Source organism: Doryrhamphus excisus, linkage group LG12, assembly GCF_037039965.1.
Source record: "Doryrhamphus excisus strain RoL-2023G ecotype Guam linkage group LG12, RoL_Dexc_Guam_v1.1, whole genome shotgun sequence".
In the NCBI taxonomy this organism is placed as follows: domain Eukaryota; kingdom Metazoa; phylum Chordata; class Actinopteri; order Syngnathiformes; family Syngnathidae; genus Doryrhamphus; species Doryrhamphus excisus.
In genome coordinates this window covers 2,652,366-2,667,656 of record NC_136368.1, presented here as the reverse complement: position 1 = coordinate 2,667,656, position 15,291 = coordinate 2,652,366, and the positions used below count along the sequence as shown (strand labels likewise).

The window sequence follows — 15,291 nt, the reverse complement described above, 5'->3', positions numbered from 1 at the left end:
ACATTGGTATCTTTGGCCAAAATAATGGTATCTTTAGGCGAAAAACATTGGAATTTTATAACAAAAACATTGGCATTTTTGGCTAAAAACATCAGCAAAATCATTAGCATGTTTTTCAAACCAAACAAACAGGTGGTATTACCTGTAATGTGCAAGAAACCAAAGCAAGCACTTCCTCTTTCTCCTGTCTGTGACGTTAACATCCCCTGAGCTCACTTGTAAATAAACATTCACTTTCCCAGCCTTTTCCCAACATTCCCTTTTCCCAAGATATTGGTGTACTATTTGTACCAAATGCACCGCGATGAGGAGAAAAAAAAACATGGAGCACACAAAAAACCTTATCAGCCACCTGAAACGTTTGAGAAGTGCAAAAGATTTGCCAGAGACCTCCATGGTGTCACACCGGCTGCTCGGAGAGTGTGCCCGGATACAGTGCACCTTCCTGGGCCACAGCAGGTGGCTCCTCCCCCTCTATATTCTGGTTCTCCTGGTAGTCGTCATGTCATGATATTTCATTAGGGCTCCTCCTCATTTCTTCCAGTCCTTCTTACCTGATTTGAGAAGAAATAAATTTGATGTTAATTCCTTCGATCACTAACTTGGAATATATCTCTAATCAATTACAACCTTCTAAATACATTCCTCAACATTATTACAGCCCTTTAGACATCACCTTGAAACTCCTATTACCCAATATAGTAGATATAATAACTGAAATTAGACATATTGAGCATAAAAAAACCTGTTCACAACCTTCTAAATATAGTTTTTAACATTATTACAGTCCTGTAGACATTACATAACACTTCTATAGTCACTCTTATTACCCAATACAGTAGACATAATAAAAAAATAAGACATAATAGACATAGAATACCAGTTTATGACCTTATCCTTTACTATCAGTGGCTCATGGTTTTTTGCCAGTTGCTGGTGGTACTGGATGTGACCCCTGTGAAAAGATGGAAACGAGGTTTTGGGGGTAGTAATTGTCTATGAATAGAAGCATACAGTGTGGATGTTATTGCTGCAGCCATCCCATGATAGCGATAGATATACATTAGAAGTGGTGATGATCATAGATAAAGAGGGCCATAGAAGACACCCCTAGAGCAAGGAGACATACAGACATGAAAATAGCATGTAGCATGGAGGTTTGAAGGCAGGTGAAGAAGTGTTTGTTTATTTCGGATGGAGGAAACAGGATACTCTGCTCTAACCCATGTTGGCCAAAAACATTGTCCTGCAGCATAGTGCACAGTGAGGGAGCACTTTACTGGACATTGCACTCATCATGGAGATGTCCTCTAATCACCCAGAGCCTTTTAGCAGGCTGCCCATTTTGGCTTAACTTCATTCTACATTTGTGGGTGTGTCTTTACTGACACAGAAAATGTCTTTTTCCTTGGTTCACGCTTGCAAAGGAGAGGTTTCCATTGCAAAAGTAGTGTAATATTAATTGTGTGTGCTATTTATTTGTGCTCCCAAAGCAGTGAGAGGTTGAGAGTGGTAAGACTGAAGCGTAATTGCTGGCGTAAACACATTAAGCTTAGTGCCGGCAGCGTATGGCAGCAACATGCTTATATCATTCCCCGCACTGCATTAGCCCGTCCCAGGACTCGCTCTTAGGACACACCCTGGCTTCAACCCTGACAGACAGAACACTCCACATGATCTTCTCATCATTACATTACACCGCTTGGACCGTTTATACATCACATCCTTTCATCCAACACTGCCTCTGCTCCACGCGGATCGCTTTTATTCCTATGCAATCATCCGTCTCTTATTGGACTCACACTTTGCACTGATTGCTCTGCATCAAACTACACTTGGATATTTCTCGTAGTTAAGGCATACAAAACCTGTTAAATACATTATTAGAGCCCTCTAGACATGAAATAACACCACTATAGCCACCTTTACACTCCTATTACCCAATATAGTTGACATAATAACAGAAAATAAGACATGCACATGATAAACCTCTTTACCACCTTCTAAATATGCTTTTTTTCAAAATTATTACAGCCTTCTAGACATGAAATAACACCCATGTAGCCACCTTTACACTCGTATTACCCAATATAGTAGACATAATAATAGAAAATAAGACATATTAGGCATAACAAACCTCTCTACCACCTTCTGAATATGCTTTTTAACATCATTAGGGCCCTCTAGACATTAAATAACACCCCTATAGTCACATTTACACTCCTATCCAATATAGTACACATAAAAAAATTACTTTTAAGGCATTACAAACGATTTAAGACCTCTTAAATATGCTTTGTAAATTTGTTAGAGCCCTCTAAACATGAAATAACACCCCTATATTTACACTCCTATATAGTAGACATAACAAGAAAAAAACACACAGACCTTTTAGGCATTACAAACTGTTTAAGACCTTCTAAATATGCCTTTTAACATTATTAGAGCCCTCTACACATGAGGTAACACCCCTATAGGCACTTTTGCGCTACTATTACCCAATATTGTAGACATCAGAAGAGAAAATAAGACCTATTATACATGGAAAATCTGTGTACTATATATCAAATACCGTTTTTAATATAATTAGAGCCCTCCAGACATGAAATAACACCCCTATAGACACTTTTACACTTTTACTACCCAATCTAGTAGACACAATAAGGCTAAGCTGATTTCACTGTAATGCTTCTTTGCAATAAATAATGTTTTTTTGTCTCACCGCCATGTCTTCTTTGCATGTTGAAGTCATTCCAGTATTTCTGCGTGAGAGTTCATGAAAATGTATTTTTGAAGCCCTCGACGGCAATGTCTCCCTACTGTCCTAACAGTCAGATGTTGGCTTTGGTTTGGCTCCATGTGATTAGATGGTGGATGACGATGGCCAGCTCAGCTCCTCTGAGGGCAGCACGGTGGACTTTGGGGAAAACAGGGAGGGAGGAGAGTCGGTGGACTTGGAATTGGAGGAATCCATGGAGCCTGACGGTTGCTTTCCAAACGGTGAGTATGATGAGTCCAAAGGAGACCTACGCTACGAAGCTCTGTGCTCCAAGTAGAGCGTGTGCTTTCTTCCTGCTCAGGCTGCGTGCAAAGGTTTCAGTGCTGTCAAGTCAATGTGGAGGTGGGCCGCTGGAAGATGTGGTGGACCCTCAGAAAGACCTGTTTCCGGATTGTGGAGCACAACTGGTTTGAGAGCTTCATCATCTTCATGATCCTGCTGAGCAGCGGTGCTCTGGTAAGTCAATTTCTACCTTGGAACCACCATTCCTCTCAGGGGCCTAAGTGGATCTCCTCCATGTGGTCCACGTCCAGGCTTTTGAGGATGTCTACATTGAGACCAGGAAGAACATTAAAACCGTGCTGGAGTACGCCGACAAGATGTTCACGTACATCTTCATCTTGGAGATGTTACTCAAGTGGGTGGCCTACGGCTTTGCCAAGTATTTCACCAACGCCTGGTGCTGGCTGGACTTCCTCATTGTTGCTGTAAGTACCCATCACCTCAACTATGACTACACTGTACCATATTACCTCCACTATCCTACCACTACTACCTACTATGTTACCTACTCTACTACTCTGTGCAGGTCAGAGCACAAAATAAGACATATTAGGTATAGACAACATGTTTACAACCTTCTAAATATGCTTTTTCATGTTATTAGAACTCTCAAAACACGAAATAACACCCCATAGTCATCTCTACACTCCTATTACTCAATATGGTAAACGTCATAAAAGAAAATAAGACATATTGGGCTTCATGAATCTGTTTACCACCTTCTAAATATGCTTTTTGATGTTGTTAGAGCCCTCAAGACATGCAATAACACCCATATAGTCACATTTACACTCCTATTACCTAATATAGTAGACATCATAAGAGAACATAAGACATATCAGGCATAGAAAACCTGTTTACTACTCTCTAAATATGCTTTTTGACATTATTAGAGCCCTCTAGACATGAAATAACACCCCTATAATCACTTTTACACTCCTATTACCCAATATAGCAGACATCATAAGAGAAAATAAGACATATTGGGTAAAGAAAACCTGTTTACTACTCTCTAAATACGCTTTTTGACATTATTAGAGCCCCCTAGACATGAAATAACACCCCTATAATCACTTTTACACTTCTATTACCCAATATAGTAGACATCATAAGAGAAAATAAGACATATTGGGTGTAATGAATCTATTTACCACCTTTTAAATATGCTTTTTGGTGTCATTAGAGCCCTGAAGACATGAAATAGCACCCCTATAGTCACCTTTACAATTACCTATTACCCAATATAGTAGACATCATAACAGAAAATAAGACATATTAGGCATTGGAAAGCTGTTTAGTACCTTCTAAATATGCTTTGACCATGATTACAGCACCTACAGTATTACCTACAGTGTACACCACAGGTGAGAGCAAGTCAGTATTTTGAGTCTAAGTCAAGTCAATGGTGAAGTCTAGAAATGGTCGAGTCTTGCCAAGTCATAAGCTCTGTTGAGTCCCTGGGGGTCTGGAACTGAGTGGACGTGGGCCAGCGTGTGTGACGCTGGTCGTCGGTGTGTTCCAGGTGTCTCTGGTCAGCCTGACGGCCAACGCCATGGGCTTTGCTGAACTTGGCGCCATCAAGTCTCTCAGAACCCTGCGAGCCCTGAGGCCCCTGAGAGCCCTGTCCAGGTTCGAGGGCATGAGGGTGAGTCGTTTATTCGAATGCTTCCTCATTTTCTTGATAAAATACCTCAATCAATTCTTCCCGAATTAGAATGAATGATGTCTATTTGTGTTTCCTAAGACGACATTTTAAAAAACAAATACTTTTGCTGGCTTTGAAAATAAAATAAATAAATACAACAAACACATAATTTATTCATTCATTCATTCATTCATTTTCTACCGCTTATCCTCACAAGGGTCGTGGGGGGTGCTGGAGACAACCACATCAATAAAAGCATAAATAATACATATAAAACTAATAGTTTAAAAAAATCATTTTAAATATTAATAAAAATAGAAAGAAAAATATTTTTAAATAATTGAAACGACCAACATAAAAGTGTAAAAAAAACATTTTAAGTAAATAAACATACAAATGACTTAAATAAGTGTACAAAATTAGTTCAAATAAAGTAAAATAAAAAAAATGTCTAACATAATTACAAATAAATAAAATTAAAATGATGTAAATAAAATACAAATAAAAATAATTTTAAGTTATTTTAAATAAAGGACTTACTGTAGATGAAAGTGTACAAAATAATGTCAAATAAACATAAAAGTGACACAAATAAAAGTGGGTCTGAACCACATGACCTTTGGAAAGACCAGAATCCTGGATCTAACTCATTACAATGCTGTTACCAACAGTGACATGTGTCCCATGTTAGGAATGGAATATCTTCCGCTCAGATGTGTGTGCTTATCTAAGCAGCGATAACTAACGCTCACAAGACCTTTCACTTGGAACAACAGCACCCTGTACTTTGTAATTAATCTCGCTCTCTCACGCATGAGATGTTCCGTGGATGAAGTGGATGTCTTGTGCCATTTGACGTTGTGCAGGTGGTGGTCAACGCCTTGCTGGGGGCCATTCCTTCCATCTTCAACGTGCTGTTGGTGTGCCTCATCTTCTGGCTCATCTTCAGCATCATGGGCGTGAACCTGTTTGCGGGGAAGTACTACCACTGCGTCAACAGATACACAGAAGAACGTTTTCTGCCCTCAGAGGTGGAGAACATGACGGCATGTCTGGCCTTGGGGAAGGAGGCAGCTCGTTGGAAGAATTTAAAAATCAACTTTGACAATGTGGGACTGGGTTACCTGGCGCTGCTGCAAGTGGTGAGTACATACCGAGGTACATCTCTCTCGTGAGATCCGATATTAAAATGCAACATGCACACAGGCTACTTTCAAGGGTTGGATGGACATCATGTATGCTGCAGTCGACTCCCCAAGCAAGGTGATGATGACTCTGGCATTTTGCTTTTCCACTTTCCAACACCCAAAGATGATAAATGTACTATGAATATATTCCAGCCTGAAGAACAGCCCGCGTATGAGATCAACCTGAAGATGTATCTGTATTTTGTTGTGTTCATCATTTTCGGAGCATTCTTCACTCTCAATCTCTTCATTGGCGTCATCATAGACAATTTCAACCAGCAGAAGAAAAAGATAAGTATTTTATATTTCTATGACTACATGTTGTCTTGCGAGGAGGCATTCAGGGACACAATCTCAGACACAGTAAATAATCGCAACTCAGCATTCACACATATGGAGTCCAAAAGAAATTCATTTTAAAATTTTTTTTTCTCTGAAAATAGGCCGAGACCTGAGTTCAATTCCGGGAGAAAACCCATGCATGCATGGGGAGAACATCATTTTCTTTCATTGATAAATAAAAATGCCAAATAAGCCCCTCTACCTGCCCACACGCACACGCAAAACTAAATTATTATTTATTCTAAATTATTTTAATTATTTCTACAAATTACTGTCTATGCTGTACATTGTTCATATTTGATGTCATCTATTTATTCTCCACATGATTTATTTTATTTTGTGTACATCCAATTAATAACGATATCATTACCAATATGATTCAAATCAAGGACTTCCTTGTTTACCTGCAAATTCCATTATATTCAAAGTACTTTTGCCCTAAAATTTGATGTTTTGACAAGAAAATAAAGATAACTAAGTATATAACTATTATATATATTAATATATATATTATATATTATTATATTTTATATATATAATATATTAATATATACGTATATATATTAACTATTATATAACTATAACTATTTATTATTATACAGGAGCCAGGCAACGACATTTCGTTGGCAATTTCACTGCTGTGTTATTGTGCAATGACAATAAAGAAAGTCTATCTGTTTATCTAACATGCAAACTCCACACAGAGATGACCGAGGGTGGAATTGAACTCGGGTCTCCCAGCTACGAGGCCTGCACGCTGACCATTTGTCCGCCGTGCAGCCTCACGGAAAATTCTAGGCATAAAATAGTGTGTGTGTTAAATGTATGTTCTGGCCTCCCAGACAATTTTGTGAACTCATCTTATCCCACAAAATATTTGCCCACCCCTGCACTAAACCCTCCTAACCCTAATCCCTAATCCCTAATCCCTAAACCCTAAACCCTTAAATACAACCAGTTTCATCTCGCAGATTGAATAGTTCAGCTTGCCCACCGTTGGTTTTTCCGTCATTTCATGTTCCTCTCACCCGCTCTATACTTTGGAGGCCAAGACATCTTCATGACCGAAGAACAGAAGAAGTACTACAACGCCATGAAAAAGCTGGGCTCCAAGAAGCCCCAGAAACCGATCCCCAGACCATCGGTACGCAGCAAGCTCATCTTTCACTCGGTGGTCGTTCTCCTTTCATGGCCTGTCTGCTTGCTTTCAGAACAAGTTCCAAGGCTACATCTTCGACATCACCACCAGGCAAGCGTTTGATGTCGTGATCATGGTTCTGATCTGGTTGAACATGGTGGCCATGATGGTGGAAACGGACGACCAGTCCGAACGAAAGAAGGAAATCCTCAGCTGGATCAACGGCGTCTTCATCTGCGTCTTCACGGGCGAGTGTTTGCTGAAGATGATCGCGCTGCGCCAGTATTTTTTCACAAACGGTTGGAATGTGTTTGACTTCATCGTCGTGGTTCTGTCCATCATCGGTACGACCATACGAGGTGTTGCGCTACTTCCTGGTGTGCGTGTACGCTTTGCTAACAGCGTTTGCTTTCCTTCCTCAGGTATGTCCCTCTCTGAGCTGATTGAGAAATATTTTGTGTCGCCCACCTTGTTCCGGGTCATCCGACTGGCTCGAATCGGACGCGTCCTTCGCCTTATTAAAAGTGCCAAAGGGATCCGCACGCTCTTGTTTGCCTTGATGATGTCACTTCCTGCCCTGTTCAACATTGGCCTCTTGCTCTTTTTGGTGATGTTCATCTACGCCATCTTTGGCATGTCAAACTTTGCGTACGTGAAGCGGGAAGGCGGCATCGACGACCTTTTCAATTTCGAGACCTTCGGCAACAGCATGATCTGCCTGTTTCAGATCACCACCTCGGCCGGGTGGGACGGCTTGCTCGCCCCGATCCTCAACAAGTACGAAGACGATTGCGACAGCGCCATGGAGCATCCCGGCAGTTCTGTCAAAGGGGACTGCGGTTCTCCTTCCGTGGGCATCGCCTTCTTTGTGAGCTACATCATCATCTGCTTCCTGATTGTCATCAACATGTACATTGCGGTCATTTTGGAGAACTTTGGCGTGGCCACTGAGGAGAGCGCCGACCCGCTGAGCGAGGACGATTTTGAAATGTTCTACGAGGTTTGGGAGAAGTTTGATCCGCATGCAACGCAGTTTATGGAATACAACAAGCTTTCGGACTTTGCTGACGCTTTGGACCCGCCGTTACGTATAGCCACGCCTAACAGGATCGAATTGATCTCCATGGACCTTCCCATGGTGAGTGGGGAACGCATCCACTGCCTGGACATCCTCTTTGCCTTCACCAAACGGGTTCTTGGCGAGGGTGGGGAGATGGACATCCTGAGGGCACAAATGGAAGAGAGATTCATGGCCTCCAATCCTTCCAAACTGTCGTATGAGCCCATCACCACCACGCTCCGCCGCAAACAGGAGGACACCTCGGCCGTGATCATCCAGAGAGCCTTCAGAGAGCATCTGAGGAGGTTGGCGACTGAGAAAGCCAAAGACGACATCCCCAAGGACGAGAAGCCCGTGGACAAGGAAGATCCGGTCACAGACAAGCTGGTTTCGAGCTCAGACAAGAAAGAGTCTTCAACTCTGTCTCAACCTTCTTGTAACAGCGTGACAACAAGCGGGAGGAACACGTCGGAAAAAGACAATAGCGAACTGGAGCTCACAGGCAAGGATGTCACCGATCGGGATGCTTGAGAATGTCGAGATGCCGCAAAGACGTTGGGATTCATGACTTAAATGTTTACAGCGGCTACGGACTCCTGGTGGTATGGACCTCTAAGCCAAAGAACCTGAATGGTTGGTGCCTAACGGGAAGGTGGCAGTGAAGGCATCTTTCAGGACGGATGGATGGGTGTGGGACGCGTTCCAGAAAACACTTTAGTTCATGCTTGAAATTCTGTTGCAGCTCGTGTCTTGATATTCCGTGTCTTGGATTCTAACTATATCACTGACTCTTCTGTTGCCTCCGTCTTCTGACAGCACGACTAATTGCCTTTTTATACACTTTTTTTTAAACTTTTTACTTTTAGGTGTTCTTTCAGGGGTAAGAGAATTGCTCCGACGCTGGCTGTGCTGCAAAATAGCGCGTAGAATACTTGAAAAGTCCACCAGACGATGCTGCACTTCATGTTCTTTCTGCATGTGTACCAACTGTTTTTCTAGAAGTTCAGATGTTGCTGCAACGCTTCTTCTTGCCAACACGTGTACGGTCGGAACGTTTGTTCGCTTCTCTGTTACGTCGACATCCCTGTCAATATTCTCACTCATCCAGCTCATTCTCATCCGAGCATTTTTAAAGACCAGGTGGGACATAAACCGGTCAGACCGGATAGGACAGTTCTAGTCTGAGAGGCTAAGGCGATACCATCCAAACGACCATTGTAGGCGGGCATCCATTGTATCCTCGCCATCGTCATTGGACGATGTCTGGAACCTGCATGATGAATAAATTGGATCTTGCACCGAGCTCTCAGACTGGAACTGTTCTATCTAGACTGGCGTGTGTCCAACGTAGATTTTGAACGTCTTCTAAGACAACAGGTTGCCGTCCATTCAGTTCCCTTTGTTTACATGAACATTTGCGTCAGACTTGAAGGTCACTGCCCGATGAAGCCAGCAGGACTACATCATCTGAAAAAAAGCAGAGACCCAATCCTGAAGCCATCAAACCGGAACCCCTCAGGGGCACTGGCTGCCGTGAGGAATTCTGCCCATAAAAGTAATGAACAGAATCGGTTTCCAGCGGATTCCAACCCCCACTGGAAACAGTTTGGTTTGCAGCCGGGATAAGAATCAGCACCTCCAAGTCCGAGTTCATGGTCCTTGCCCAGAAAAGGGTTGAGTGCCATCTCCGGGTATGAGATAAGCTCCTGCTCCAAGTGGAGGAATTAAAGTCTTGACCACGAGTGAGGAATGGATGGAACGTGAGATGGGCAAGCGGATTGGTGCAGCGTCTGCAGTGATGTGGACTCTGCATGGTTCTCAATTTAGCTGTGGATCTACGTTCCTACCCTCAACTGTGGTCATGAAAGGACAAGATGGCCCAGATGACTTATATCTCCATAGGGTGGCTGGGCTGTCCCTTAGAGATAAGGTGGGACGCACTGTCATCCGGGAGGAACTACCAGTAGAACCAAGATGAGGTGGCTCGGGCATCTGGTCAGGATGCCTCCCGGAGGATTTCAGAGGGCCTCGGGGAAACCTGGGACATTTGGAGAGACTATGTCTCACAACTGGCCTGGGAACACCTCAGGATCCGCCGACAGGAGATGGATGAAGTAGAGAAGTCTGGAGGGAAGCTTCCCTGCTTAGGCTGCTGCCCCCCATGACCTGACCTCGGATAAGCGGTTCCCCCCAAAAAGTGCAGTTTCAAAGTTGAAAACAGGAGCCAATGGCAAAAGACGAACAAGCTGTGAGGAAGCCAAGATTTGCACGCTGCATGTTTCTTACCAAATATTTAAAGGGGAAGTAACAAACTTTCTGATTGCGTAACATTTGTTGTCAAGAAGGACTGTTACAAACGTTTTTTTGGCTCCACCGACCCGTCGGTGTGGTGTCGCTTCATCAGTTGCCAGTTGGCAGGGAAAACTTTGCACATCAATTTTGTTGAATATTTCTGAAGGTTATCTCAGGTCACTGTGCGTTTCCCAGTGTACCGTTCTTCCATATTGCTGATTCAATTCAACGTTTATCATCAAATTAAAAGTAGACGCCGGACAGAGCATTATCAGTAATATTGTCTTAGTGGAGCGGAGGTGGCACACAAGTTTCACGCTCATGTCTTTCCCTCCTGTCTCGGGTTGGGGTTATCAATAATATATATATCAATATATAATATTGGTTCGGTACAAACGTCTGTGAGACTGGTACATGACGACCACTGCTGACATCAGTGCTTTCTATTCCTGTGTGTCTTTTGGGTGGGACTTTTTCAACGTTTTTTTTTTTTTTTTTTTACCTGGCCATCTTTATTATCACGATAAATATCAAAATTAGAGGTATGCGGGATTGTACGTCCTCTCGACTTGTGTTTACATCTGACTTGTGGCTTTTTTGTCACTGACAGCCGTTCCATGTTTAGTGGAGTGTTTCATACATGAATGCGAGTGTATGTTGTGCACGTTATGAAAACATTCAATACATACATGCTTTTGGATGGATGATGAATATGTTTTGGATTTAATATCTCCCATCATAAATATGCATAATGCTGTAGTGTATGGATATACTGCATGCAAGACACTGCTGTAACCCATTTCAGTGAAAAGCCAACAGAATAAAGACTACATGTACCTCAAGTATGACTAATACTTTTATTTTATAACTTCAAAGTCATTCATAATTGGCATATCTAGATGGATAGACTTTATTGTTATTGTACAATAACACAGCAGTGAATTTGCCAACGAAATGTTGTTGCCTGACTCCTGTATAATAATAAATAATAATAATAATAATGTGGGTGGCACGGCGATCGAGTGGTTTGCGCACAGACCTCACAGCTAGGAGACCAGGGTTCAATTCCACCCTCGGCCATCTCTGTGTGGAGTTTGCATGTTCTCCCCGTGCATGCGTGGGTTTTCCCCGGGTACTCCGGTTTTCTCCCACATTCCAAAAACATGCTCGGTTGATTGGCGACTGCAAATTGTCCATAGATATGAATGTGAGTGTGAATGGTTGTTTGTCTATATGTGCCCTGTGATTGGCTGGCGACCAGTCCGGGGTGTACCCCGCCTCTCGCCCAAAGACAGCTGGGATAGGCTCCAGCGACCCTTGTGAGGAAAAAGCGGTAGAAAATGAATGAATGAATAATAATGTGGAGAAGAGAGTTATTTTATATATATAAATATATATATATAAAACTCTAAAGAGTTATTTATTGTTGGGTAAAGTACATATTCCAAGCATGGCCAATGCCAAGACGTGAATGACGAGTTACTGCAAATGTGGCTAACCGTATTGTGAGTGTGTACATCCAGTATGGCAGTATTTGCCATCCTATTACTGCTCTGATTTGCGGTGCATGATGTGATGATGAACGTGCTCTATTCTGGTTTGTGAGTGAGCTCTGTGGTTTCTGCCGGAAACAATTAGGGTCTTAAGTGGGCTGAAGATTGGATGAATTATTAATAATAGTCCAAATCTTCATGACAGCCCAGCATGTTTTTTTTTTTACTGCTGGTGACAGCTGTAGTACTGGCAGCCTAAGTACAACGAACAAGAGGATGGTGATACAGTTATTGATTACTTGATCACATGGACCGTTGCTTTGGGGTGACTGCCCTCGCCACTTCCAAACCATCCTTTTTCCATTTTCCCGGGTGGTCGGGAATGCTGGAGCCTATCCCAGCTGACTTTCACTGACTCGTGATACTCCACAAAGAATTAAGTTTCACTCTAGAGCGCTCAACAAAGAGTCCCGTTTCACTGACTCGTGGGGACTCGTTCAGTTTGACTGACTCATGGGTACTCGTTCAGTTTCATTCACCTGTTTTGCTTGGGTAAATGTCGTCACACTGGCACTCCTCAAAGAGAAAAAGAAAAAGAGAGGCAATGCAGAGTGTGCTCAGAGCGGTTTTATTGTTTAAAGATGTTGAAGGTGCTAAGACCTGACATTGACCTGACCTGACCTGACTTGAGTTTCACTGACACTTGGGTACTCGAGTAAGAGTTCCGCCGACTCTCAGGTTTTTGACGATTTGAGTTTCACTGACTTGTGGTTTGATTACGACTCAAGTTTCACCAACTTGTGGGTACTTGGCAAAGACTGACTGACTCACTAGTTGAGAAAGACTCATGACTCATTTCACTGACTCATGAGTGCTCGACAAAGATTGGAGTTTCGCTGACTCGTAGTTTGACCATGACTCAATTTTCACTGACTCACGGGTGTTGGACAAGGATTCGAGATTAACTAACTTGTGGTTCGGCTATGATGCAAGTTTCACTAACTCGTGAGTACTTGGCAGAGACTTCAACTTCACTGATTCATGGGTATTCGAGGAAGACTCAAGTGCTGGACAAAGATTGGAGTTTCACTGACTTGTGCTTTGACCATGACGCCAGTTTCACTGACTCGAGGAAGACCCGAGTTCCACTGTCTCACGGGTGCTGAATGAAGACTCAAGTTTGAGGAGTGACTCAAGTGGGTGACTCATGATGATGGTCTGGAGTTTGCCATCGTTGGCGTGCAGTCATTGTGACGCCAGCACCTGATTGGCTTGAGTGTGACTCAGTCGGAGGAAAGGTCTTGATGCAACATGACGTGTTTGCACCACGTGTTTGCATCGTGGTGAAAGGCGGGACCCGCGAGCGTGCTGCCGTTCTGTGTAATTCGGCTACCGTCGGAGTGCTCAGAGAAATGTGAGAATGTCAGCCATCAGAGCTCTAATTCTATTTGCCGCAGATGGGATGTCCGTTCCATTAGATCAGCTCGGAATGATGAGTTCCTCCTGTGCTCCTCAACATTCGTGACTTGAGCGCTGAAAGTCTTCCGAGTGAAAGACTCGCTTGGAAAAGGGTGAGAAAGGGCGCAGTTGAGGTCAAATGTCATGTCAGTGACACGGCCGAAGCACGCCGAGGCTAATGTTGCACATAAAAGTTGATTAGCGAGGAAGCGGCCCGCGTGGTCGAGTATGATTGGGATCAATAACGCTCCATCGAAACCACAATGGAGATGGCCATTAGAACGCTCCAGCAGCACATCCCAGGGCGTGCATATTCCACCAGTCTTCCTCTAAAAGCCTTTCAGAAGCATTCCTTGTAAGTGCAGCATCACATGCAATATTTATTGCTTTTTGCAACGTGCAACACCTCAATCATGTAAATACTCTCCGCCACGTTTTATTCCAAACCTCATTTGAATGGCAAAGGCGACGTGCCGCCCCGCGTGTGCTGCGGGGTCAGGACTGGCGAAACACCGCGTTGGTGTCAGACACCGGGACGGACACCAACGCCAACGTGATTTACGCTTCAGCTGATCGCAGCTAACGATTATGTGCCACAGTTGTGGCTAAATAATATCTGACAGGGCCTCTCCTCGTGCCGGACACACGCGGCTCCCGCTGTTGAATCGACGCTGTTGGCGTCAACAGTTCAAACGTAGCAGTCAATGCATTCTTATGTAACAACCAGCACCCCCATGGAAATACAATTCCACGGGTAAACAATGCAAACAACAAAGTTGCCTCTTTGCTCCTGAAAAAAACATGCAAATATAAATTAGGTTTTATTCAATCCAGATACATGCGTTATATTGCAATTTAAATAATAAACCGATGCAATTATATATTTGTGTGTGTGTGTGTTTCCATTTGATGCTATTTGTGCTCGTAGTTGTACATTAACCTGCACAGGCAGGCTGTAACCAAGTAACTGTATTAGATCAGGAAGAGTGCGCCACCCAAAGGCCATTATCGATAGGTCAATATTGATCTTGCGGTAATTAAATGGCAAACACAGAGTAAGATAGCTACTTTTTTTACGCCTTGAAGGGAGATAGTTGATTTTTAAATACACAAACGATGATGTTCACAACATACACAGTATGTAAGTGAAAAGGATTGAAAAGTTTGCAGTTACAGTACTTGACGTTTCACTGTTAAATGTTAGCGTGTACTACGACGTCACCTAGTGGCTAATACTTGTAATCACAACGACGTGTGTTAAGACGTCCCATTCAAATCATCGACTATTTTTCATACGTGAGTGTGTGGATCGTGAGGGGGTTACTGTTCCTTTAAGGCTTGGCAGTCAAGTGTAACGGTTAACGTAAAGTGTGTTGGTGGAAGTAAACAGAGACGTTAAGCATCCGACACGTTGTGGTTATTGTCTAGTGCACAGACACCTGAGCAAGGGGCTCGTTTGGAGCAATATCGTTGATAAACATCATGGGAAATGTTACTGATTTAATACTTTTGCGAGATCTCGCAAGACTTTTGCTTTGTTTGCGTTGAAAGTTCAAATTAAGCGCAGCACAGTTGGTGAGTTTCTGATTATAAGTTTTGTAGTGCTTGGTTACCG

General features: G+C 43.0%; 1 protein-coding gene across 3 annotated transcripts in view; it reads left to right on the top strand.

Annotated features, from left to right (window-relative positions):
• Positions 1 to 10,792, top strand: part of LOC131135659 (sodium channel protein type 3 subunit alpha) — a 28,804-nt gene extending 18,012 nt beyond the window's left edge. For all 3 annotated transcript variants that reach the window (XM_058081830.2, XM_078795293.1, XM_078795294.1), the window contains 10 exons: positions 2,868 to 3,000; positions 3,081 to 3,235; positions 3,313 to 3,486; positions 4,584 to 4,706; positions 5,573 to 5,848; positions 5,913 to 5,969; positions 6,047 to 6,184; positions 7,275 to 7,379; positions 7,447 to 7,717; positions 7,796 to 10,792. In XM_058081830.2, the coding sequence (XP_057937813.2) occupies positions 2,868 to 3,000; positions 3,081 to 3,235; positions 3,313 to 3,486; positions 4,584 to 4,706; positions 5,573 to 5,848; positions 5,913 to 5,969; positions 6,047 to 6,184; positions 7,275 to 7,379; positions 7,447 to 7,717; positions 7,796 to 8,964 (2,601 nt within the window). In that variant the 3' untranslated portion in view covers positions 8,965 to 10,792. The remainder of the gene's footprint in view (positions 1 to 2,867; positions 3,001 to 3,080; positions 3,236 to 3,312; positions 3,487 to 4,583; positions 4,707 to 5,572; positions 5,849 to 5,912; positions 5,970 to 6,046; positions 6,185 to 7,274; positions 7,380 to 7,446; positions 7,718 to 7,795) is intronic.
• The last annotated feature ends 4,499 nt before the right edge of the window (positions 10,793 to 15,291 follow it).